At 43.7% G+C, this 27,722-nt stretch overlaps 1 protein-coding gene across 3 annotated transcripts; it reads right to left on the bottom strand.

Annotated features, from left to right (window-relative positions):
- Positions 1-389: 389 nt before the first annotated feature.
- Positions 390-27,722, bottom strand: prrg2 (proline rich Gla (G-carboxyglutamic acid) 2). 3 transcript variants are annotated; one of them, XM_043679677.2, is made up of 7 exons: positions 27,467-27,722; positions 14,365-14,525; positions 13,628-13,791; positions 12,353-12,392; positions 10,294-10,423; positions 8,556-8,726; positions 390-7,291 (listed from the first exon to the last, which is right to left on the bottom strand). In XM_043679677.2, exons 2-7 carry the CDS (start codon positions 14,471-14,473, stop codon positions 7,261-7,263), a joined length of 645 nt encoding a protein of 214 aa, XP_043535612.1. In that variant the 5' UTR covers positions 14,474-14,525; positions 27,467-27,722; the 3' UTR covers positions 390-7,260. The 3 variants fall into 3 exon arrangements, with proteins under 3 accessions (XP_043535612.1, XP_043535613.1, XP_043535617.1); XM_043679678.2 differs by having other exon boundaries at positions 14,365-14,486; positions 27,467-27,720; XM_043679682.2 differs by lacking the exon at positions 27,467-27,722 and adding an exon at positions 27,300-27,426 and having other exon boundaries at positions 14,365-14,486.

Consider the following 27,722-nt stretch of genomic DNA (forward strand, 5'->3'; position numbering starts at 1 on the left):
CTGTTTACACATAAACAGAAATTAATCAGTGACCAGGTAACTAATGGGACAATTGCTGGCCCATAACGAAAAGAACAGTCTTTGTTCTTCAAACAATATTAGAGCAGGTTTGGAAATCTGTCAAACATGACCTCCAGAAATGCAGCACTCCCTCAGTACCAAATAGAAAGCATTCCTTCATACTTTATGGCTCAAACTTCTGGTGTGGGGATTGAATCCATGCTTTTCTGAGTCAGGATGGCTACCAAACCCAGATGAAACCATTAACTGTATTTAATACCTAAGGCCACTCCAGACTGATGAGAGAAGAATAATTAAGAGTAACTGACAGACTGACTTGGGAAAACTGGGGATAATCTATGATGATCCATGCACTGGAAAAAAAAAGAGACTTTTTAAATTGAAATTTATTAAACAAAAGATGTGAAGTTAAAGCCATTTTATTACAGAGCTCTTACAGAACTGTATAAAGTATGTCAAATGCTAACATAATAACTAGCACAAGGTAAAGTGGTTCTGTTTTGTACTGAGACCTAGTTTGCAGAATAACCTTGCTCAAATTTTTGTTTTCATATTTCTGCAGACCCACTCAATTCCTTTCCATAGATAATTTCTAATCAACCTCAGGCCTGTCATTATACACCTCTGAGGCTTGAACCCAGGTCTGCTGGCTCAGAGGTCAGGACACTAACACTGCACCAGAAGATGTAATGGATAAGTTTAACTTATTTCACAGAAGGGAGATGCCCACAGTGTCAGCTGGAGTCCTGGTTCTATTGAATTGCCTTCAATGGACCATACATGTACCTGATTCAAAGGGCAGGTTTGATTAAAAATTGTCTGCCATCCTCATGTTGACTATTGCTGAGGTACGGTTTCAGGGAATTTAGGTAGATCCTGAGCAGTCAATCTCTGGCGTGGGCCAAGAACAAGAGTTTGGAGGCAACCACAACTTGATGTTGATGGATAGTGGTCAGAATACAAAAAGGTAACCGATTTTTACTCCTCCTAGCGTCCTTAAAATTAAACCAAGACTCGCGGAATAATCTTCCCTCATCCTAAAGCTAAGTCAAGCATGACATCCCAACGTGACTGAGATCAGCCAATTTGATACAGACTGGGTATGGAGCACAACAGCTATCTGCAGATCTCAGATCCCTGCAATTATCTGCTGGACAACATGCAATTCTCCCAATTCACTGGTTTACCCCCCAGCAATCAGGCCCATGTATAATAAAAGCAAAAAGATGCTAGAGATCTTCCCAGGCATAGAAAATATTGGAGAAACCCAGCAGGTCTGGCAATGTCTTGGAGAGAGAAATAGAGTTAGAGTTAATGACATGACTCTTCTTCAGAGCCTTTGATTCTCTCCGCACAGATACTGCCAGACCTGCTGAGTTTCTCCAGCATTTTGTATGTTTGGATCAGGCACAGCCAGTCCCACAGTCTCCATGTGGAGGCAGCAGAACACCAGCTTTGAGAAGTCAAATTATTCTATGGTTGGCAAGCTTAGTCTCTGACAAATGCATTAGATAGGACAGCTTTCCAGGAGCAGATGAACTGGATACTGACAGAGGTAGAAATCATGATAGAAAGGTAACGTCTTTATTGAAAAGCCTGCAATATCCCAAACAGATGGTGTTTTCTGGATTTTTCCCACCTTTTTACCAGTGTCAGTTTGTCTAAGGGAAGTTTGGGTTTCAAAGGATATCATATGATTGTAGGGGGAAAATGGAAGAGGGATTGAGCATCCAGTCACAAAGCTCTTTTTCCTGCTCCCCCATTTTCTATGCAATTGGGGGGAGAAGTCACTAATAGGTATGGTGGGTTAGTTTTTAAAAACACAGTCTTGCACTTATGGTCCAGAGGTCCTCACTGTAAGCCAGATGCTCTGGATTCAAGTCCCATTCGCAAACATGATGGCCAAGAAAGGCACGTTCTCAAGCTGGCCATTCAGGTTAAGTTGCACACTGCAAATCCCTCTATCGTACTCAGGTGAGAAGAGCAAGAGAGATTCCTGGTCAGGAATACGATGGAGAGAACAATGAAGCCTATCCCATCATATCCCATAGCTCCAGACTGTAATGTGCACAGACTGTGACACTATAACAACACTAGTTTTTGTACACCAGTCAATGAAGGTAAGCATGCAGGTACAGCAGGTAGTGAAGAAGGCTAATAGCATGCTGGCCTTCATAACAAGAGGGATTGAGTATAGAAGCAAAGAGGTTCTTCTGCAGCTGTACAGGGCCCTGGTGAGACCACATCTGGAGTATTGTGTGCAGTTCTGATCTCCAAATTTGAGGAAAGACATTCTGGCTATTGAGGGAGTGCAGCGTAGGTTCACGAGGTCAATTCCTGGAATGGCGGGACTACTTTACGCTGAAAGACTGGAACGACTGGTCTTTATACCTTTGAGTTTAGAAGACTGAGAGGGGATCTGATTGAGACATATAAGATTATTAAAGGATTGGACACTCTGGTGGCAGGAAACATGTTTCCGCTGATGGGTGAGTGCCGAACAGCTTAAAAATACGGGGTAGACCATTTAGGACAGAGATGAGGAGAAACTTCTTCACCCAGAGAGTGGTGGCTGTGTGGAATGCTCTGCTCCAGAGGGCAGTGGAGGCCCAGTCTCTGGATTCATTTATGAAAGAGTTGGATAGAGCTCTCAAGGCTAGTGGAATCAAGGGTTATGGAAATAAGGCAGGAACAGGATACTGATTAAGGATGATCAGCCATGATCATATTGAATGGTGGTGCAGGCTCAAAGAGCAGAATGGCCTACTCCTGCACCTATTGTCTATTGTCTATCCCTCACATTCTGGAAGCTGAACTCAGAATGGCATTATTTTTATTAATATTTTGTTTAAAAATGAGCCAAAAGTTTTACCTGGTGCTCCACATGAGCTGGTAGACTCACAGTGCCCCGAGAGGAGGCTGAAATAGGAATCAAGTACAACATGGGTCACTGAACCTTCAGTAAGAGGGCAGATTTTGAGACAAAAATGTGACATGAGTATGATCCACTTTGGAAATTACTTATCCAATTAAAAAAAAAGGAAGTCAGTCTGTTATAACAAAGTGTCGCCTTTCCCCTACTACCCAATGAAGCAAGCCAAGAGGACAATACAGAAACACGCACTGCCCTATTAAAATTGAGGACAGTAGTACAGTGCGCAGTCTTACAAATAACTTGCAGGATTTACTACAGTTTTGATAAGCTGTAGTGAGACCTCCCCCCTCAAACCCCACATCAGAATTAAACTCACCCTCTGTAGGCAGGAATGAAAACTACAGCTTGGGGGGAAAAAAACTCCTTTTACTCTAAAGATTATGTAACAAGCTATAATCATCCTCAATCCCACCTCCCTCACCTTATTTTGGGAATATTTCTGGAAAAGTGTCCACTCTGGTGCAATTTTTTCGCTTAGTCCATGTCCTCAGAACCCTTCCTGTACCTTCCTTTATTAAATCGATTAGCATGGGCAAGGTGCTGTTATTAAGTCAAGGCCTGGTTACCATGGAAACCCAAACATGAATACTAAGGCCCAGTCCTTCCACAATTTAGGTTCAGAAATCATACCATTTCTTCCCCACCCCCATTCGTAATTTATTAGGTTGGATACAGGAATGACTGGTTTTTCCCTTACAATAGTTCCCAATTCTGGGATTAATTCCAAGTCAGGCTGTGTTGAAGTGGGGGTTAGTCCAGAAAAGTGTTAATCACTTGTTTTCTGTAAACATTCAGGTTATTCTCTTTAAGAGTCTAACAGTCTTGAATTAATTTGCATTTTGTTTGCAGTGACAGATTTCATTAAAACTGAGTGGGCTTGCTCAGTGATCAATGCATGTATATTAGGATCAGAGGTTGTCAACAGCGCAAAAGTTAGCCTTTTCTTCTGCCACCACCTACCCTCTTTGCCCCTTTTTTCCCTCTGAGTGGAAATAAATAATTTTCCATATTCACTGAACACTTTTATCATTAAGAGTTTTGGCAATGGCAGGGGGAGAAATAATATTTTACTCTTTAGCCAAAGGTCCAACGTAGGCCCAATTACAGTCAGTAACACCAGCCTATCCCACATTCTACCTTCACATCCACAAGTATGTGCTTCCCACAACTTTGGAAGACTTTTTTGTTCCCTCCACCACTGTCTGGCTTAAGGCTGCTGAGGGGTGTTTTGGCAACCCTACAATCATTTAACTTCTGCTTGGCGACATCTTCACAGATCCAGGCAGTTCTCACCCAAGAAGTCCCTGGTTCAGGCTTTACTTGAGGGCCATGAGTCTAAACAGAGACCTGTGGTACATATAGCATCTCACAGGGTCATATCCTGCTCCCCACCCCCAGCTCAGTCATTGACACTCACCTAACCTTAAATAGAGGGCCCACTCATTTTTGTTTTCTTGATGGGTATCACTACATTGTATCTGAGGAGAGTTTATAAGACTAGTTCCTATTGGCAGTGTCAATACAAAGAAAAATTGTTTCAAATGCAGTGAAATCACTGATGATTCTCATATCAGATGGAGGTCCATTCTCTCTCCTTCCGTCCTCACCACTTGACAATAAAGGTATGTGACTACCCCTCCTCCAAAAACTAATCCCCATCCTAAGGTGACACCATTGTGACAGCATGTCCCTTGGAAGGAAGGGCTCAGGTGCAGACAGAAAGTCTCCACTTTGTCCTAGTGCCGTACTAACTCGGAGTTCAGTACCCACTACCGACCCCTGCACCGTTCCTGACCCCTCCCTTCTCAAACCAGTATTGTGGAACTCCGTAGGGATGGCATTCATGTACAGGTCAAAGCAAAAGACAGCATGGTGCAGCATAGTGCCAACTCAAACCTATGGTAGGAAGGCTAAAGTGGGCAAATGGTCTGTACTCAGCTAGGTGCAAAATTGGTCATATTTCTCTGGTGACCTCCACAGTCCAGTGACCTGCATCAACCTGACCAAATACATGTTCCCAATTCTACCCCCTACACACCTCCTGGTCTTGATATTAGTATCTAAGGGGAGTGGTCAGGAAAGGCAAGCCAGTGGGGCCTGAGCTCGGTTTAAAGCTGTACATGGTTTGGGAGTGTGTTTGGTTGAGGACAGTGGGGTGTTCACAGGCCTATGTTGATGGTCAAGCTGTGAAGGTGGATAGACAGGAGAGAAAATGGGCCTCGGATCTTACTGACTGTTCTTGAAGTGTAGTCACTGTGATGTAGTGAAAGCAAACAGCCAACTTGCGCACAGCAAGCTCCCAAAACAGCAGTATGATAAATGGCCAGATCGTCTAGTGTTTTTGTCTGTATTGACCTTAGTAGAGGGACAAGTATTGGCCAGGACATCAGAAAGACTTCCCAACTTCTCTTGCTAATAACGCAAAGGGAGCTTTTACAGTCTGTGAGGGAATGTAAGCACCAAATAGGAGCCAGAGTAGGCTTCCAAGAGGACAACTTGTAGTGCAGTGGGTTGCACCTCTGCCTGTTAACTCAGATGCTCCAGGTTCAAGTCTCAGTCCAGGATCAACAATCAAGGAAGGTGTGTTCATAATGTGACCAAACAGATTAAGTATCAATCTGTAAATCCTTTCAAAAACTGCCAAAGGCAAGTGGTAATGGCAGGAGAGATTTCTGGGTTAGCTCTTTGATGAAAAGAATACTGGAGCCTCCACTATCACTATCTGTAGCTCTGGGCTACAACGTATAGGTAATAAGCACATGTGGCTGCAGCAACTCCGAGTGAGCTTAATACACTACTGCCTGGGACATACAGAAAAGCACTTTGTCACAGTGGTTACTCACTATAGGACAAAAGTTAAATTCTGCTAAAAAGGCAGACATGTTGTTGAAACTTGTCATCTTGCGCTTATCAGGACAAATACAAGAACGCCAAAGTTGGCATGATCACAACAATTTACACTGCAGGAGAAAATAGTGCCGGCTGATTGGCAAATCAATTCTCGTTGGTTGAGGCTTTGCCATGGAGAAAGCAACAGGGAATTTATAGGCTTCCCATACTCCCAGGAAATTCAAAACAAAATTATGGAAGTCTTGGACAATTTCCTTTCTTTACAGAGAACATGCAAGTGAAGGCATGTTCCAGCTATCAAATGTGAATAAGCTACATTCTGAGCTTGATGGGTGACCTTAAATTGGTAGTTAGTGCAGCCATTAGCACACTTGGGACTGCTTAGCAATTGCTACCCAAATGCAGAATTACTTCAAACAGTAAACGTTTGTGGTTTGTTTTATTTTGCTTCTCTTTTCAGCAAGAGCCACAATAGATCGGGGTCAATGTCAAAATCATTATCAGGTGGAGGGCTTCATCAGGATTAACTGGCATGTCCCTCCAGGCTTTTGGAAACAGGTGACGCATAGGAAACTGAAGTCTGGAGTCAAGTAAACCATTCAGTTGCCAGAGGAATTGGACAGTCCAAAGAGAAATCCTGTTCTTGGTTACAAAAGAGGGAGAGAGAAAAAAAAAAGTCCCTTGTTACCCATATTCTGCCCCTTGGTTCCCTAAGGTGATGCTCCCTCCGGAGGATGAGGGCAGAGGGTACAACCCTTGGTCCCTAAAGGCAAATTGCTCGTTCACACAATGCCACCTGAAATGGGGCTTTGCCTTCAAACACTCCATTTCCCCAGCACACACAAAACCTGGCAATGCAAATCACTGGTTAGCAATCAGGATTGAAAATAGTGCCCGATTCCATTGCGCATCCACACCCTCTCCCAGTAATGGGCTGGGTGGGAGTGGTGGAGGGAAGTAAAAAGAAAGAGAGAAGAGGTCAGAGGTACCGAGTCCAATTGCAGCTGCTGTCCTGCTACTCAGATTGAAAGGAGACTCCAAGGGATGCAATTTCAAGTGAAGTCGAAGCAAATCAGACCTCCAGCTGTGCTTCCATCTGAACTGCACCTCAGACCCAGCCATGGGTTACCCAGAGAAATATTTCAACAGCACTCGCGAAGTCCAGTGTTCAGTTCTGGAGCAACAAATTATTTACAAAGTTTTAAAGAAGGAGAAGAGACGAGCTACAACTTAAAGGGCGCCTGGAGAAACCGATCGACTTGTTGGCTCATGAAGATTAGTTGGAGGAATGCGATGCCAGGTGCCCGAGAGGGTGGATTTTGTTTGGTAAAATCATTATCTTCATTTATGATTATGATGATCCTCAAAATACTGTCCAGCAGCTCGTTCCTTCCCTTCTCCATGTCTCAAAACTCGACTCAAGTTCAAACTGCAAGGTGGCACAGTGCTGAGTTTCAGCTTGGTCGCTGCTCACGTGTAGCTCCACTGCACAGAGAGAGAAAGAGCGAGAGCAGACAGATTAATAGGTGGACACCTTCGCTTCTTGTACACTCATTCTTTGTCTCCCTGCTCCCAGGGAGGGTCGGCACACACCCGAAATCCATCCTGACAAATGCTGACATCCTACAAGGAATGCCTCCCATCAGGGAGCTTTTATGATATATGGGGCACTCCCATAGGTCCTGATCCTAAATTTGAAAAATAAAGTTACACAAGATTTGCATTTATATAGCATTTTTCATAACCACCAGCCACCTCGGAACATTTTACAGCTGACAAAGTGTGCTATGTATTGTGGGAAATGTGGCAACCAATGTGCACACAGCATGATCCTACCAACCGTCACGAGGCAGTAGCTAGGTAACCTGATCACGGGAGTATTTGATGTAGAAGCGGGCAGCACGGTGGCTCAGTGGTTAGCTCTGTTGCCTCACAGCACCAGGGACCCAGGTTCAATTCAACCTTCAGACGACTGCGTGGAGTTTGCATATTCTCCCTGTGACTGCCCGGGTTTCTTCTGGGTGCTCGGGTTTTCTCCCACAATCCAAAGATATGCAGGTTAGGTGGTATAGGCCATACTAAACTGCCCAAAGTACGCAGGGTTCCAGGGATAGGGTTGGGGTTGGGTCTGAGCGGGATGCTGTTTAAGAGGGTTGGTGCAGACTCTATGGACTAAATAGCCTCTTTCCTCAATGAGGGGATTCTAAGAGAAGGAGGCCATTCGGCCCAGCACCATGTTGGTGGAGATATATCAATTGGCGTGCAGCAGGGTACACTCCAGCTTCAAAATTAGTGTTGTGTTTCACCAAAGCATGGCACTATGACAGTGCAGCACTCCCATTGGATTAGGTCAGACTTCACCTTTGTACTCAAGCCTCGGAGTGGATTTGAACCAGGAAACTTGTCGCTTAGAGTTCCACCAACTGAGCCAAGGACAGAAACTCAAATAAAGGAGTCAGGCACCCCAACACAATACTGATCGTAGTGACAGAGAATGTGTTTGTATCAGCATTAGTGGGAATGAATAAATAACCCAGCTCCCCACAATAACCTAAAGGGAAAAAAGGACCGGGAAAATCAAGTAATGAGTTTGGGGCAAATTTTTAACTCCCGTGAACACACCTTTAATTCCCCACTAGCACTGAGCAGTTTGTTCTGGGAATTTGCCTCTTTGACTTTGGGACAAAACAAAATTTTCATGCAAAGTGAGACATTTTCGAACTAGAAAACAAAGAGTAAATATACAGACCCTGCATATGGTGGGGGAGGGGCATCATAATGTCCTGATCTTGTCAATGCCTCCTCATACGAGGGAAGCCCAGGGGCGTTCGCCTCCAGATTGGTCAAGGGCAGCTCTTCACTCGGCTCAGCAGCCGGATGGTTGGCTGGGTTGGGGATTCGTCCACGATACTCGGGTGGTCTGGAAGAAAATTAAACACATTAGAAACAAGGATGGAAGAGAAACCGTTGCACGTCCATGGAGACTCTCGCTCCCCCCACCTGCAAACTCACACCATGCCACAACTTTCTCTCCTGAAAGAGGCCTGGGTGGGAGAGGTACAAAGACATCAGGCAAGTTAACAAGAGCAGCCACTCTGCCTCCAAATGGGTGACAGCAGACTGTTCATCTGTGGTGGGATTCGCAACTCTCTCTAGTTCCTTATTGCAATGGACTTGTCTGCATTCTATAACAAGAGCTGCTAGATGATGAAGATCTGATGAAGAGTTATCTAGACTCAAAACATTAGTTTGCTCTCTCTCTCCACGGAGGCTGCCCAACCCACTTTGATATCCAACTACAAGGCCTGACCTGTGCCCTTGGGGGCAATGGGTTCAACTCCCACCACAAAATAAAATTTAATTAGTAAACCTGGAACAGGAAACTCCATTCAGTAATGGTGACAGTGAATATAATTTTTTTAAAAAACTCATTTGGTTCATTAATGCCCTTTAGGGAAGTTACTATGAAATCTGCTTTCCTTGCCCTTGCAAACAATAGTTTCCAAATCACAACAACACACTGTGTATAATTCCTCTCTTCTTGTCAAGTTCTTGATCTTAAATCCGGGTCCTCTTGTTATTGATCATTCTACTGGAGGAAACTGGTCCATTGGAACCACTTGATTAAATCTCTTCCTGGACTTCTCAACAGGAAGGAAAGCAATCACAGCTTCTCCAGTCTGTCGCATTTCTTTTTTTAATTGTCCCTTCTAATTTTTGGGATGTAAACAAGGCTGGCATTCATTGCTCACCATCTGGCTACCCTTGAAGAGGACAGTGAGACATCTTCTGGAAATGCTGCCATTTGTGTGTTGTAGTCTGTGGTGCTGTTGGGTGGACCATTACAGAGTGCGGACTCTGTGCTGAGTTGTCCAGATTCCAATGTGCTCGGTGCCCATGTCCTTCTGGAGATGTGGGCCCAGCGATTTGGGACTATTGAACCCCAGCTGTTTACCACAACTTGGTTCCATCAATCTGTGGCCTATTCCTCAAGGACAAGGAAAGCAAGGTCCATAACCAACAGGGAGAGGGAGAGAAACATGTTTCGGGTGTGTTCTTTAGTCTTCCATGGGATCTGGGCAGATCTAACAGTAACTTTCAAAAAGGAATCCGAAAACGTCTGCAAGGCAGGGTGAGTAAAGCAAAGAGTGTGGCAACAGATTGGATACAATTTTCAAAAGAGTGCCAACACAGCCACCATGGGCTGAATAGTCTCCGTCCATTTGGCAAATGGACATAAACACACACAGCTTTACCACACAAGATCCTGAAGGCTCTTGACAGGGTGAATACAGAGTAGAGCTTCCCCTTATGGGAGGACATGGAACTGGGATGGGAGCTATTTATAAAACCAGGGATCACCCATTTCAAACGGAGATGAGGCACGCGCTGTGAGTCTTTAGAACACTTTTTCCAAGAAAGGATGGTGGAAGCAGAATACATTTTAGGCAGAAGTAGATGGACTCTGTTCAAACTCTGGGACTGACCTGTCGGCTCTCTTCCCCCTTTGTTTGCAAAAGTAGATGACGAGCAGCCCAATGAGGATGAGGAGAACAAATCCACCAATCAGTCCTGCTACCAGCCCAGCGACATCAAACCTGTGAGCAGTGGGGCCACCTGAGGAACAAACAATGAAGATTCAGTCTGGACATCAGTGGTGGAAAAGAGAGACAGAGTGGAGTCACGGTAATGTCACTGGGCTAGTGTTCCAGAGTCCCAGTTAACAGAAACATTCGGCCCTTCAAGCCTGCTCCACTATTCAACATGATCATGGCTGATCAATCAACTCAGTCCCCTGTTCCCACTTTGTCCAGATACCATTTGACACATTTAAGTCCTAAGAACTATAACTCTCTCCTTCTTGAAAACCTTCAATGTTTTGGCCTCAACTGCTTTCTGAAGCAGAGGATTCCACTGGCTCACACTCTCTGGCTAAAGACATTTCTCCTCATCTCAGTCCTAATGACCGACCCCAAATCCTTAAATTGTGACCCTTCGTTCTGGGTTGACCGGTCATCGGAAACATATTCTGGACACATGGGTTCATATCCCATTGGAATGGCTATCAGAATCCAGTATGTAAAATCTGGAATTGAAAGCTAATCAATGCTGACCATGAAATTATCATTAATTGTTGTTGAAAAAAAAACCCCAACTGGTTCACTAATGTTCTTTAGAGAGAAGGAAATCTGCTGTCTTTACTGCATTTGGCCTATGTGTGACTCCAATGCAATGGGGTTGACTCAAAATAACCCATTCAGTTCAAGGGCAATTCAAGATGAGCAACAAATACAATTACACAACAACTTCTGCTAATTACAAACACTCAGCTCCACAATGAAGCTAACGTAATGCAGTGGTAGTGCCCTATCTCTGCGCCAGAAGTTCAAGTCTGACCTGCTCCAGAATAGTTTGTTTAAAAATAATCTATAAATCCAAGTCGAACCATCTCAGGGACACTTTGGAGATCAGGAGGGCTTGGCTGCTTGGCTAAATTAATGAGAAAAAAAAAGTGAACCCATTTCCTGCTTTGGGGGTAGCAATTTCGCCCCAAGGTTGTGGGTTCAAGTCTTACTCCAGACAGCACAACATAAAGTTATCTCACTCCCTGTAAGGTACTGAGGGAGTGCTGCACAGTCAAAGGTGCTGCCTTTCCTCTGTCCCATCTGCCTTCTTGGCTAGATATAACTCAACCAATTCTGATGAAGGTTCAAAGAAAACAGAAGCCCCTCCCCCCTCCATCTTTTACCACATTACCAAAGCTGCATAGTGATCACAGGTATACCTTGAATGTCCTGAGCTGAGCACACTCCAGATGAGATGCATAACAATGCAGGAGGCTATTCAGCCCATCGTGAATACGTCTGCTGTCCAAATGATCATTACTTAGTGCTACTCCATAGCATCCCTGCAAACTGTTCCTTTTCAAATAACCATCTAAGTCTCTTTCAAATGCTTTGACTGAATCTGCCTCCACACTCTCTGACAGAGTGTTCCAGACTTGCCTCGTGAGAGGAAAAGATTTTCCTCACATCACTTTGGCTTCTTTTACGAATTCCATTAAATCAACACCCTCTTGTTCTTAATCCTTTCAGGAACAGGAACATTTTCTCCCAATGTACTCTGTCCAGAACACTCATGATTTTGAATAATTCAATTAGATCTCCTCTCAGCTTCATAACAAATGTTTTGTGTGTGTTGCTTCGACTTCTTTTGGCAATTACTTCTAAATCTTTGCCCTCTGGATACTGACCCACCAGCCAGTGAAAACAATTTCTCAAGTACTCCATAAAAGCTGTTCAAAATCTTGAACATCTCCACTATCCCTGCTCTTACTCTACCCAAAGAGCATAGCACTGTCTTCTCCAGTTCCTCATTTTCCAATCCCAACAAGTCTCTTCTGTCCTCTCAAAGGCTTTGAGACGCTCCCTAAAGAGTGGCTTCAGCCACACCCAACTTTCCATTCGCTAAAGTTCAGCGACTGGCATAGATCATGTGCTAATCTGATATAGTTAGTCAGTTACAATGAACCTCGCTGTCGCTTACCTGGTTTCATACCTTTCATATACTTCGTCCAAAACTCGCGCTGAAAAACAAAATAAACTTGAATAACAAAATAACGTGATGTTAAACCATGTCTCAGATGGATATTAAAAAAATTCCCAGATCCACAGTTCAAAGAGGAGTTGGCGGTGGAGCAGTGGTGGTTAGAGGGAACAAGGGGTTCATCCTAGTGTCCCAGATGAAATTTATTCCTCAACTAGCACCCACACTAAAATATGAACTATTCATATCCCAATGTGGGAGCTTGCTGTATGCAAATACAGTATCACAATTTCGACATCGGCACGGTGGCTCAGTGGTTAGCACTGCTGCCTCACAGCACCAGGGACCCAGGTTCAATTCCAGCTTGAGGCAACTGTCTGTGTGGAGTTTGCACATTCTCCTGTGTCTGCGTGGGTTCTCCGGTTTCCTCCCACAGTCCAAAAGATGCGCAGGTCTGGTGAATTGGCCATGCTAAATTGCCCATAGTGTTAGGTGTATTAGTCAGAGGGAAATGGATCTGGGTGGATTACTCTTCGGAGGGTCGGTATGGACTGGTTGGGCTGAAGGGCCTGTTTCCACACTGTAGGGAATCTAATCTTATCATAACAGTGACTACACTTCAAAAAGAACTTAATCGGCTATACAGCACTTTTGGACGTCCTGTAGTGTTAAAAAGGCAGAATCATTTCAGATCTGACAGAGAATGCATGGTAACATCGTAGCTGTGTTGGTACAAGTCTTTAATGTTGCTGGGCCCTGTCGTTAAAGGCATTGCTCTTTCACCTTTGGGACTGGAGTTACAATTCCAACCCAGCAGACAAGAATCCCCCCCCGAATTCCTCCAACTCTGTTGCCTTGACCAGCTACCCATCCTGGTCTCTGACTGGGTGAGACCGTGCCATCAGTCGTCTGGGTCCTGAATCTGATTTTCCAGTCCATTACGCAGCCTCAGTTAACAGCTCTAGGGTGGAGTGAAGGAGAGTGTGGTGCCTGCACACCATCCAAACCATCCCCTTCCCACAAATCTACTTTACAGCATGTGGCAAGGAAGGGCCGCGATTAAGTCCATGAAAAAAGATCCTTTGATGTTGGATCAGCTGGCAGTTGTGACACGTTGACAGATTAGGCCATTACAGAACTGAAACCACAAAAATGCCAAGCCAAGGCAACAATTAGAGACCATTGTCTTAAAGGCCATTCACTCGGAAAGGTCACCAACCTCAGGCCCTTCAAAGCAAAGAGCCTGTAGTCCCTCAGCTCTCAAATGATACCCACTGTCTTCTCGTCATCCTCAAAGATTTCGTGAGCTTCCTCATAATTGCAGATTTCTTCATAGCATTCTCGCTGCAGATTTCCAGGGGTGATGAGTTCAAAATCCCAGCTATTGTACATCAGCTTCCGACGCAAGAAGCCAGTTGCTTGGCTTTCCTCGAGGAACACTGGACGTAATTGGAGGAGAGAAAAAAATATATAAATACATAAGAATTTTAAACCCTTAATATGAAATGTTCATAAAGACTCATTCTAATGGAGTTGAGATTCAAATCACAGAAAGCTTTGGCCATGAGATTTAAAAACTTACATATAATTCAAAGCACAAAAACATGCCTAATTGCTTCATAGTAGTGTCTATTCTCCACAAGAGCTTCCCCCTATCCCTCTTTATTTAACCCCATCAATATAACTTCCAATTTCTGCCTCGTTTATCCAGTCACCATCTGTTCTATTCACCTCAACTACTCCTTGTGTGAGCGCGTTCCACATTCTACCACACTCTGAATAAAGAGGTTCCTCTGCAAATCCCTTTTGGATTTATTAATGACCGTGTTATCTTTATGGCACTGGGTTGTGCAATTCATCTTCATCTTCAGAAACATCTTCATCACATCTACCCTTTCAATCCTCTTACATAATGGTCTGTGTCAATGTACAGCGAAACGGTTTTCTTATTTTAGAAGGATTTATTTATGGAACAGGTACAGAAAGGGAAAGGATATAGAAAGTAGACATACCTTCATCCTGAATGTCTCCTTGTTGCGGCAGTGTCCGTGCATCGATCAAAGGATTCTCGGTGAGAGTGGAGATTAGAAGGACCACATATAATAACTGACTGGTAACCATTCTGGAGGAGTCCCTAGTTCCAACAGAATGACAGAAGGTACACTGGTTACCACTACGGAGAGAAAGTTTGGGTCAGTCATTGAAAGGCTCTAGATTTGATCATGTTCCAACTGGCGTCCCTTATTCTACCCTCCATAACCACCAGGCCATCCAAAACTCGACGATCTATGCCACAACAAGTTTCATTCCCTGTCCTGGCTACTGGATCCTGGTTAAGCAACATCTTGATTTGCTCGTTACCCTGGTTTTCAAATCCCTCCATAGCACAGACCCCTCCTGATTTCCAATCTCCTCTAGTCCCACAACCGAGATAATCAGTGCTTAACTCAATGTGACTTCTTGTACATCCTCAAACTTTAATTGCTCTACTATTGGTGGCCAACACCATGCCCCTCCCCAAAATGTTATCTGGTCTCTTAACTCAAACACTCTTGCAACACCTCCCTCCTCCTTTGACCAATCTTTTGGTCATTTGATCTAAAAATCTCTGTTTCTCCTCAGAGCGACATTCTGTATATAAAGAGCTTATGAAGCACATTTGAATGTTTCATTACTGAAAAGAGAGAGACATATGAAGCTTTGACATATCACATATTGATGGGATTAAATTAAAGAGGGATAGGAGGAAATGCAGTTTGCCTTGTACTCATCAGAGCAAAATATCAACATTTCCATCAATCACAACAATTTGTGTTTCTACATTGGGAAAGGATTGGCAACATGGCTCTTTTGCACTGGCTGGAAGTGACATAAATTTAGATACGGTGAGCCATTCTCTGTAAATGAAAGGAGTATGTTCTAGCTATGAGATTTTTATTTTAAGTTCCCTGGAGCGTGGGCAGACTATCGTTCCCAGTTGTTCTCTCCAGGGTAATGCCTTGGACAGCGTTGATTTGTTAAGCAATCAAATAAAACCTTCAGTAACCTCTCTTTTCAGTAATTTGCAAGTTGTGTACCATCAAGCCACTTACGTTCAAAACAAAAAGGGGTTGCTATATAAATATAAACTATTGTAAGAAAGAAAAAGACCATTTTTGTTGTGAAAACTCCGCAGATGTCCTTCACCCAACCTTCTAGACTCCAGTTTATGGTCAAGATAGAATGCAAGGGCCAGGTTCTGGCAGGTGGGACTAGATGGGGTTGGGATATCTGGTCGGCATGGACGAGTTGGATCGAAGGGTCTGTTTCCATGCTGTACATCTCTATGACTCAATACCAGAACTTTCTATGTACGGTTTCATTGAAAGATCCCCCCAATCCCTGTGGTTTCTGGGTGACTCTATGCCAAATAGGCCTTATCCACAATCATTTTTAAAAGATAATAAATAACAAAGTTATACAATTAAAATAACTCAACTGAGTTTGTTAAATTGCCATATGGTTTTACTGTGTTGTTGCTCCTATAAAAATCCTGGAAATAACTTTTTAATAATTCAAGAGAAGCATTTAAATTTGGCAAGTCCACCATTTATGGCCTGTCCCTAATTACCCTGGACAATTCGGTAGCGAGCTGCCTATTTTAATTGCTGCAGTGCATGTGGCGGTGTAGGTACACCCACAATGCTGTTGGGGTGAGTACACCAAGATTTTGACACAGTGACACCAAAGGAAAGCGATATATTTCCAAGTCAGGATTGTGAGAACCTTACGGGGAACTTGCAGATGGTGGTGTTTCCATGCATCTGCCACTCTTGACCTTCCAGGTGGGAGCGATCATGGGTTTGGAAGGTGCTGTCAAAGGCAATGGCAAGTCGATGAAGAAGAATTGTTCATTTCCAGTGAATTCAGGACAAACAATCATCAGTAGCCTGAGCTAGCAGCTTTTGAGCCTGAGAGAGGTGTCAAAGCTAATTATAATTCAGTCCCTCTTTTATTTTCCCAAGCCATTAGAATTCGAAAAACAGAAGGAGGTCATTCAGCCCATTACCTCGGTGTCTGTCTTTTTTACTTTAGTTTAAAGTAATAAATAAATGGCTTGCTGGACCACCTTTGAGGGCATTAAAAGTTAAAGAAAAAATGTCAGAGATAGAGAGGTAGAAGAAACTGTGAATAATGTAACAAGACGTGAAAAGTTGGAAAAATAATCACATTTCTATAGCTGCTTCTGTGATCTTGAAAATTGTAAAAAAGTGTTTTAGATCCAATGATGCACTTTTGAAGTGCTGTCTTGTGTGAGATAGGGTGTAAGTGACCACGTATTTTCCCTTTTGGGCATTTTTTAAAAAACTTGCATTTTACAGTTTATCTGTATAGCAGCCTTGAAAGTACCAGGGGAGTTTTTTTTTCCCCCACAGATTTCAAGATTCAGTGGGATCATGTGCTGAACAGTTTATCTAAACAATGCAAATGTTACTTTTCGCAGCAGGGAGGCAGATACAGTGAGACACTACAAAACCAGGGCTCTTTGAATTAGGAAAGGTTGCCTGGTGACTGTCTTTGGATTGGTTCAGCTGTAGTTTGTTAGAAAGTTGCAAGTGCAATGCAGTCCAGTCCGGGGCATGTCTGTCAGGCAAAATAAAAACAGAACTGCAAACTCAAAAGAAAAGTCAAGAACCTTCCTTGTATGAGATCCATCCGATTAATTGACAATCATAATGTCATTGCTAAAAGCAAAACAACTATGAGAAATAGCTCTCCATCTCTGGGTTGGCACGGTGGCTCAGTGGTTAGCACTGTTACTTCAAAGCACCAGGGACCCAGGTTTGATTCTAGCATCGGGCGACTGTCTGTGTGGAGTTTGCACATTCTCCCAGTGTCTGCGTGGGTTTCCTCCGGATGCTCCGGTTTCCTCCCACAATCCAAAGATGTGCAGGTTAGGTGAATTGGCCATGCTAAATTGCCCATAATGTTAGGTGCATTAGTCAAAGGGAAGCGTATCTAGGTGGGTTACTCTTAGGAGGTCAGTGTGGACTTGTTGGGCCGAAGGACCTGTTTCCACACCGTAGGGAATCTAATCTAAGCTTTGTAGTCAGGACTTGTGACCTACAGAAATTGTTCTCTTGGTCTGCATTTCCCGCTCACATCTGCATCAAACAAACAAATGACCTGTTTTGCCCACCTTATTAGGGGCCGGGGGGGGAACGCAAGAGAGGAGTGAGGAGATCAAAGGGACTTGGTTTAAGCTACATAATAGTAATTGAATGATCTCTCTTATGGTATTTGTTAAAATAGTGTTTATAATAATTATTTTCATGTTAATGATGAAACCCTTGTGAAATTATGTTTGTCCTGAATATCTGTCAGTCAGACAAACTGATCATCTTGATACTTTAATTGGGTAGTTACACATCAGAGATGGCCTGTGGGATAGTGGAGCTTAATTAGCCGTGCACTGTTTCCAAATGAATTGTAACAGGGGTGTAGTGGTAATGTCACGGGTAATCCAGAGGCCCAGGCTTATTCCCTAGTTACATGGATTCAAATCACACAACTGCAGCTGGTGGGATTTCAACTCAATCAATACTAACATTAAAACAGGAGCAGGACTAGACCATCTGGCCCATCGAGCCTGCTCTGCCATTCAATTAGATCATGGCTGATCTTTTTGTGGACATAACTCCACTTACCTGCCAGTTCACCATAACTCGTAATTCCTCTACTGTTCAAAAACCTATCTTCACCTTAAAAACATTCAATGAGGTAGTCTCAACTGCTTCACTGGGCAGGGAATTCCACAGATTCACAACCCTTTGCTCCCCCTTATTTTGAGGCTGTTTTCCCTCATTCTAGATCCACCTGCCAGTGGAAACAACCGTCTTGCTACTATCTTATCTATTCCCTTCATAATTTTATATGTTTCTATAAGGTCCCCCCTCTTTCTTCTAAATTCCATTGAGTATTGTCCCAGTCTACTCAATCTCTCCTCATAAGGCAACTATCTCAATTGTAGAAAGCAAACATCATTAAAGACCACAATGACTATCTTTGATTGTTTTTTTTTTAAAACCTCATCTGGTTCACTAATTTCTTTTAGGAAAGGAAATATACTATCCTTATCAGGTCTGGCCTAATGTGACTCCAGGCTTGCAGCAATGTGGCTGATTCTTAATTGCTCTCTGAAATGACCCAGTAAGTAACTCTATTCAAAACAATTAAGGATGGGTAAAAAAAATGCTGACCTTGCTGACAATCCCCACATCACAGGAATGAGTGTCATAGAGATGTACAGCACAGAAACAGACCCTTCAGTTCAACTCGTCCATGCCGACGAGATATCCCAACCTAATCTAGTCCCATTTGCCAGCACTTGGCCCTTATTCCTCCAAACCCTTCCTATTCATATACCCATCCAGATGCCTTTTAAATGTTTCAATTGTACCAGCCTCCACCACTTCCTCTGGCAACTCATTCCAAACATGTATAACCCTCTGCGTGAAAACGTTGCCCCTTATGTCCCTTTTATATCTTTCCCCTCACCCTAAACCTATGCCCGCTAGTTCTGGAATGCCCTACTCCAGGGAAAAAGACCTTGGTATTTTTATGTTATGCATGCCCCTCATGATTTTATAAACCTCTATAAGGTCACCCCCCACCCCACCCCACCTCCCCCAAAAGCCTCAGATGCTCCAGGGAAAACAGCCCTAGCCTATTCAGCCTCTTCCTATAGCTCAAACCCTCCAACCCTAACAACATCCTTGTGAATCTTTTCTGAATCCTTTCAAGTTTCAATATCATTCAGATAGGAAGGAGACCAGAATTGCACATAATATTCCAAAAGTGGCCTAACCAACGTCCTGTACAGCCACAACATGACTTCCCAACTCCTATACTTAATGCTCTGACCAATAAAGGAAAGCATACCAAATGCCTTCTTCACTATCCTATCTACCTGCGACTCCACTTTCAAGGAACTATAAACCTGCACTCCAAGGTCTCTTTATGCAGCAACACTCCCCATGACCTTACTCGAATAAAGAAAGAGTGACCATATTAATGTAGGAAACACGGCTGCCAATTTACAGAGCAAGATCCAAAAAAAAAAAAACAGCAACATGACAAGGTCACTGTCAAGGAATGTGCTCAGCAGATTAGATGTTTGGTGTTTCCACTAGTGGGGAAATCTCAAAGTAGGGGCAGAATTACAGAATAAGGGGGTACTCATTTAAAACTGAGATGCAAAGGAATTTCCTCCCCCAGAGTGTAGGGAATGCGTGGGATTCTCTACGCCAGAGAGCTGTGGAGGGTAGATCACTGACAGGTTTGAAGGAAGCAATACATAGACATTTGAAATAGGAGTTGAGGGCTATGAGGAACTGGCACAAAAGAGGAGTGGAGGCCTGGGGCAGATCACAGATGGTCTTACAGAACAGTTGGTATGCAGATAGCCTAGTCTTGCTCCTATTTTGCATGTTTGTATCTTCTTCATTGGAATGGTATTCATTAATCAACCAAACTTCGAAGAGAAGATTTATGTACAGATTAATTGTGATGGGAAGTCGCCACACAGTAAGAGGGGGATGTTTTCATTAAAACAAAGAGAAATATGCATTTTCACATTACATAACTTGTCATATCTTAAAGGTAAAACCGAGACCACAGATGTGAAAGTGAAACTTAAAAAAAAACTGGCTTCCTTCCCGTCATAGCTTTCAAGTATTGATAATCCTGTCGACAAACTTTGAATCACCCTTTGGGGACACGCCCTGAAAATCAAGAACAACTACCCGAATTCAGTTCCATTGTGTCTACCAAGCAAGTTACGGCAAGTCTATACTACACCAGGACTGTCGCAGTGTGTCACATTCTAAACTACATGGAGTGTCCCCATACACCAACTTGTAAGAGATTGTGTAAAGTTAAACAGCTTGCCAAGATTTGGTGGTCTGGGTTACACGTAGTGACAGTCTCGTTGGATAATGGTTATCTCAGCAAACAGTCAGATCCTGCAGTACAGCATAGTTATTTATCTAGTGACTGCAAACAATCACTTCCTTACTTGCTGAGTTTAAACTGATGAATCCACTGCTGAGTCTAAGGAAGGGACACTCTGGGTAAAGTGCAGCATTGTAGGTGCCTCTCCACAAGTGTGGAAGGGGTTTGTACAGAGGTCCCAGTGGTGGACGTTGGTTGCACAGGGACCCTGTCCTGTCCTGAACCTGTTTGGCAAAGACCACTCTCATCAGTTCAAAGCCCACTGTTCAACAGATGGGGTTTGCCACAATGAACCAGCCAATGATTTTTGTGTTTCCCACTCCTGAATGTTGGTGGGATCTTTCTCAGTAAAGGTTACGCTGTGGGGGGGTGGGGGAAGGAAAGAGGCCAGAATGGAAGGCAGGCAAATTGGTAAGTTGAACTGATAAGTATCAAGTGGGTAAGTAAACAGTACATAGCGCGAGAAAATGCTGGTGGAAATGAGGGCTGAAGATTCATCTCCAGATAGAAATGTGTTTGAGCCTGGGGTGGGAAGCTTGTGCAATTGGATCTCTGCCTTTTTCTTATTGCGTTCCCACAATTCAGTAACAGGGACACAAGGGCCCAAACCCAGTGTTCCCCATAGTACAACAACAACAACAACAAAGCAACATTCCACAGCCACAAGGTGCTATAGAAATGTAATTAGTTGCAGCTGTCAACAGCTAAAAGAAAGGTGATTCAAATTATGCTGAACTTGCACTTAGGGCCGCCCAGGGAAGTGACTGCATCTCCATTGACTCAGCTCCCTTGTGCGGTCAGGGGTCTGTTTTTCTGGAAGGTCCAGTTGTCAGCACTCACTGTTCAAACAGACAGACATTCGCAAACCAAACACAGAGCCAGCTGGGAGGCCAACCACAAGAAGACAACTTTATGAACCAACAGTTGGCTGCAGCGACTATCAAGCTTTCAATCACCACGGACAAACTCTTAACTGACATCTCCCAACTGTCAGCAAGATTCACACCAACAAAATTAGAATAATTTTATAACAGATGGAGAATAAATTAATTTTAAAAGCAACTGTGTCAAGCAAACAGATGCTGAAACATTCCCACTTCAAGTGCTTGGTTTCAGATCCAGTCTCGATTTTCTGATAGAGACGAGTGTGTTGTCGTTGTCCAGCGCTAAGCCCATTGACCTTTCAGCCCTGCCTCAATGTAAACTATCAGATTAAGCCTAACAGCAGTGCTGACAACTCTCAACTATTTCCAACCTCCAATCTCACACCCTCATACTTCTTAAAGGCTGGATCGTTTTCACAAAATAAAAAACGGAATCCAGGTGTGAATTTAAAATACCTTTTTATCCCCAATTCTGATTGAATTTCAGAGCCAAACTTTCCAAGCTGCCTCAGGTACCTTGACTGAATAGTAGTTCTTCATACTTGAACCTTTGATAATGAATATTCTGCCATGTGCGGCCTCACAACAAAAATGACTCTCCTCCTGTGGCTCAATTGAACCCTAAGTCGGCGACACGGTGGCGCCAGGGACCCAGCTTCGAGCCTAGCGTTGGGCAGCTGTCTGTATGGAGTTTGCATGTTCTCCCTGTGTCTACATGGGTTTGCTCCAGTTTCCTCCCACAGTCCAAAGATGTGCAGATTAGGTGAACTGGCCATGATAAATTGCCCACAATGTTCAGGAATGTATAGGTTAGGTGCAGTTTACAGGGGTAAATATAAGGTAGGGGAATGGGTGTCTCTTCAGAGTGTCCGTGTGGACTTGTGGGGCTCAAAGGCCTGTTTCCACTGTAGGGATTATATGATTATGGTTTCATGCCTAATGGGGCAGAGTTTTGAGTGAAGAACCCACCTTGACACTTCAGTGCAGCACCAAGGGAGCTCTATGGTCAGAGGCCCTGTCTTTTTGGACGAGATGCTAAACTGAGACTCTGCCTAGCTTGCCAGGTGGATAGAACCACTCTACCAAACAGTATGAAAACATCACCTCAGCTGGCTTGTATTTAGCCCCTACATTACAAATTTCCAATATTAATTTTCCACCAAAGGAAGCATGTGGTTTTAACAGATTAGAAAGGGCATTGCTGTACTCCTAAAGCCAGAAAGCTTTAGGAGTACAGCAATTTCTCTTTCACATACTTGAGCACACAACTCAAGAAATAAGATTTAAGAATCAACCATTCAGGTCCTTCTAACCTCCTCTGCCATTTGATAAGTCAGTGGCTAATCAGATTGTGGCCTCAGCTCCCCTTCCTGTCTGTCCCATTAACCCTCAGTCAAAAAATCCGTTCAGCTCAGACTTGAACATCTTCAATGATCCAGCCTTCACTGATCCTTAGGGAAGAGAATGCTGCAAACCGTCAACACCCTTGAGGGGAGAAATAAAATTCTCATCTACCTTGAAAAGGATGGCCCCTGAAATATAGAAAGACTCCATATTTCCAGAGTTCAATGGGAGATTCTCAATTTTTAAAATACAATCTAGGCTAATTCTGTAGTGTTGGATGATTTGTCTTTCGGTTAAGTCTATATTGCAACTTTCAGTGAATTGTAGAAGATCCCAAGGAACTATTTCAATGGAGGAGCTGTGGAGCCCTAACTAGTCTCAGGGCCATTACTTATCCCTCGAACCAACATCAACTTAAAACCAACAGGTATCTATGTAATTATCTCATTGCTTGCAAGCTAATCATAAATGAGTTGCTGCATGTCCCTACATTACAGCAGTAACTTTAAATGTTATTTGGAAAAACTGAGAAGTCATGCAGTATCTGTGGAGACAAACAGAAACCTTCCCTCCTCAGATAGCTGTGTGATCTGGTGAGCTTTTCAAATTTTCTTTGTTGTTATTTCAGATTTCCAGCAGGATTTTGTTTTTGTTTGAAAGCTACTTTACTGGAATTTCCCAGGTGGACAATCATACTCATTAGCAAGTGATTGCCAATGGCAGCTTTATTGGTTGTAAAAGAAGGTAGTGAATGGTGCTATATAAGTGCAATAAATCAATGGAATTTCATTATAACAAGGTTCAATATACCTCATACTTAGTTACAGCACACGGTGTTTCATATCTCCCAAAATAGGCAAATCTTTATTTGTCTTCATTTTCCTAGTTATAAATAGACTTTTAGGAAAATAACCTGGCCCATGTATTATGCAGTCTAATTTTTGGATCCCAATATCCATGCTATACTATTGGTGGTGGTGGTGGTGGTGGTGGTGGGGGGGGGGGGGTGGGGGGGGGGTGTGGCGGGCAGTGTGTGGGCTTCAGAGGGGGTAAAGGGGAGGTTTACCATGCCATTGCCTCGATTGGTGTATATTAGCTTTGGGGAGAGATTAGAAAACTTGAATTGATTTTGCTAGAGTGTCAGAGGCTGAGGGGCAACCTGATAGAAGTATATGAAATCATGGTAGCCATAGACAGGGTGGATAATCAGAATCTTTTCCCAAGGTGGAAGCGTCAAATACTAAGGGCCATAGGGTTAAGATGAGAGGGGTGGGGGTGGAGTTTAAAAGGACTTGTGTGAGGCAAGTTTTGTTTTAAAAAGGCAGAAAATGGTAGGTGCCTGGAATATGTTGCCAAGGGAGATGGTCATCGCAAATAATAATAGCAATGTTTAAGTGGCTTTTAGACACAAATAGGCAGGGAACAGAGGAATACAGACCATGTACTGACAGACAGGATTGGTTTAGAATGGCATCATGGTTTGCATAGAAGTGATGCGGAGGGGCTGGTGTTGGACTGGGATGGACAAAGCCTGAAGTCACATGACACCAGGTTGTAGACCAGCAGGTTTATTTGAAATCACAAGCTTTCAGAGTGCTACTCCTTTGTCAGGTGAAATGAACTTCACGTGATGAAGGAGCAGTGCTCCAAAAGTTGGTGATTTCAAATAAACCTGTTGGACTATAACCTGGTGTCATATGACCTCTGATTTTGCCATGGACGTGGTGGGCAAAGGGCCTTTACTGGATTGTTCTATGTTTTATAATCTACTTCCACTGTACATCAGATGTGAAGATGGTTAAAAATACAGCAAGAATTGGCATCTGGATATTAACTTGTAATAAACTGAGCACACGTTCCAGATATTTCATAGGACTGAACGCAATAAATTATATGACACAGCATTGTCAAAGTACAGAATGAATTCTGCGGTGGAAGTGACAACTCTGGAATCATTTAAAATGAAAGTGATTTGCAAGAGGTTGACTGTGGGTTTTATCTGCATAGATGAACTAAAGTACAAATAGTCACTGACAATTGTAATGAGCCAGTGATAAAATATTTCATATGGCTGTGAGCATTCCTCGCAGGGCTGAAGACATTCAGAATATGGATGGACAGTGTTTCCGTTTCCACTTTGTTTTGGTCCTCCTACTTTCTCCCTACCTCTGCCCTTTCCTCCACTCCCTACCCTGACCTGAGCCTGTTGTTTGCCTTCGGTTTTGATTCGGCCAATATGATTCAGTGCAGGTGGACTTCACCCTCCCTTTAACCTCAGGGTGTCTGAACCGACTGCAGATGTGCCTGGTGAACAAGTGGGAAAGTCAAATTGTGCAATTCTGTACATTTCAGTTGGTTGGCCAAGCCAAGCCCAATTGGAGTATGTGTGTCATGTTTCCTAATCGCTGGCTGTACTAAATGACCTGGTCTCAGGTGCCCCATGTTCAGAGGGCTAAAGTTGGCCTCAGTACCCCTATTAATGAGAAAGCAGGTGGGCAATGATCAGAAAAGGATTCCATTCCAAATCACTGTCCTGAGATCCCAGCTGGAATCCATGAATCTACACATTAGGAATGGGTGTAGGCCACTCTGCCCCTCAAGCCTTCTCTGCTGAGATTAAGGCTGTTCCAAATACATGTACTCCACATTCCCACCTACCCCTCCCCCCAAATAGCCTTTCACCTCTTGCTCAAGATGTCTCAAAATATCTGTAAAAACACTCTCACTTCCTCAAAACGCTGTGAAAACAGATTTCCATTTTTGAGAACGTCTGTTTTAAAAGGGGCAACCTCTTATTTTTGTAAGCAATGACCCCTGCTTTCAGACTCTCTGAGTAGGAATCAGCCCCTTCACATCCACCCTGTCAAAACCTCTCAGGATCTTATATTTTCCAATCAAGGCACCTCTTTCTCTTCCAAAATCTAAAAATTGAAATGTAGATCAGAAGACTTGCGTTTGTATAGCACCCCTCACTACATGGGGGGGTATCCTAATGCAATGAAGTGCTGTTGGAATGGAGAAAAGGTTTTAGCCAGAGCACAGCAAGATCTCATGGGCAGTACTGTGATAACAACCAGTTAACTTTGTGATGTCGATCGAGGGATAAATATCGGCTTAGACCCTGGGGTTCTCCTGTTCCTTCTCAAAACAGTGCTATAGTGTCTTCCGCAACCACCCTCAAGAATGACAGATGTGGCCTCCATCTGGTCTCACTATTCAAAAAGTAGTAACTCTGGCCGGCCTGCACTCCCTCAGAGCTCGCCCCTGCCAAAGGGTGTCAGCCTGCACTTTGTGCTCAGGGCTCTGGTGGGGGTCTTGCTCCTATGGCCTCCTGGCTTTAGCACAGTGTGTAGCTCTCCTTCTGTGTAGCCAGCTTGGTATCCAACAGGTGATGTCACAGAAGTGCCTCACAGAGAACTGAATGGGGAATCTGAAATATTACTTTAAATTCAAATCTCAGGAATAGTAAGGAGCTGTAAATTCTATCTTGTTGCAAACAAATTCCAAAAACAATTTGTTACCTGCAAGAAGTGATGGACAAATGGACTAAAATCCCAGGGAGGGAGGAATATTTTGAAATAATCCATGGAATCTCTACATATGGAAACAGGCCACTCAGTCCTTACTGACAATGGTTGAAAAAAATAGTTCTATTTTACATGGAATTAACACACTGACAGCACAGAAGGAGGTCATCATTCAGCCCACTATTCCAGGCTCCAGCCAACCAATATACTCTCACACATGTCAGCTTTGCCCATACATAAGACTGTATGTTAATCCCTGACTCTTTCCCCATTGCCTCTTCACTGGGGAGGTGTTGGTGCAGTAGGAATTGCCCTTGACTAATTACCCAGAACCTTAAGCTAACGTTTGGGGGACACGGGTTTGAATCACACCATGTAACCATCCCTTCTATGTCGCTAACACCTTCTAGGGATGACAGATGTCCTTCCTCACCTGGGTCTGGCCTACACAGGATCCCACAACAACACCGCTGACTCTTAGCTGCCCTCTGGGCAATTAGGGATGGGCACTAAGTGCTGTCTAGCCCACATCCAGTGATCATTTTGTTTTTTTTAAAAAAACACTTTGCCTCTTCCCAGAGAGAGGCCATTCAGCCCGTGCCAGAACCTTGAAAAGGCAACCCAACTGGCCTGAAGGAATGCCCTGAACTTTTCCTGATAGGCTCAACCTGAGTAGCTTCCCTGGACGGGAGGACAAAACAAGTGTGCTCTCCCCCAACCCTCCTTAAATCGCGCTTTTTAACCAAACACCTTCCCTCCCAACACGATGATCATCACCCTCCCCAGAACCGAATGGGGGAATACAAACAAGCCAGCGCAGTAGGGCCGTGGCGAAACAGGACTCGGGAGAGGATCCATGTGGAAGGGGTAAAAGAGGGTTAAATACAAACTCACTGGAAACCAGCCAGGACAGAGCTCCGGCCTTTCCCAGACCACATTGATCTCCCACTTTCGGCTTTTATTTACAACTGACTCACCAAAATAAAACAAAATCCCCCCTTTTGCTTTAAAACTAATACGAACGCAAGTGCGTGGGAGCGCGGGTTACGAAAGGATTAAAATATCGATTCGTATCTAAATCCAGAAATGAATTCTCCCGGGGACGAGGGAGTTAAACAATAAAAGAACAAAATTAAGTGAGGAAAAAACCTGAATAAACAGGAGAATCGAGTCTGAAAGCGGCGCTTGACGTTCGCTCACCTGTTTAAAAAGTAACTCGATACAATAAGAGTTTGGAAAAACTATAATTTTTTTTCCTTTTCGCTGATTTAGGGGAGAGAGGTGAATCCGAGACGGTTCCCTCTCCCGACAGGAATAAAAGGACACATTGAAGCGAAAACTGTTGCGAGTTGAATTGTGAAACTTACAGGATGAAATCCACGATCCCCGCCTGTTCTTCTCTGGGTCCAGTTTCGGGTCAGTTTCACAGCGAGAAAAGACCAAGTGATTGAGTCAATTAAAAATCCCGGATCCTCGACAGAAGCGGCTCGCCCTCCCTGTGCCTCTCCACAAATCGCCAACTTCCCTCTCTTCCTCCTCCCACAAGTCAGATAGGTGTAAACAGGAGACGCTAGGAAAACAACCTTCCCAAAGAGACAGAAACAAAACGCGCTGATCATTGAC

This window comes from Chiloscyllium plagiosum, unplaced genomic scaffold (genome assembly GCF_037043375.1).
Source record: "Chiloscyllium plagiosum isolate Xiang-an unplaced genomic scaffold, Cpla_swu_hap1 HiC_scaffold_33, whole genome shotgun sequence".
Classification (NCBI taxonomy): domain Eukaryota; kingdom Metazoa; phylum Chordata; class Chondrichthyes; order Orectolobiformes; family Hemiscylliidae; genus Chiloscyllium; species Chiloscyllium plagiosum.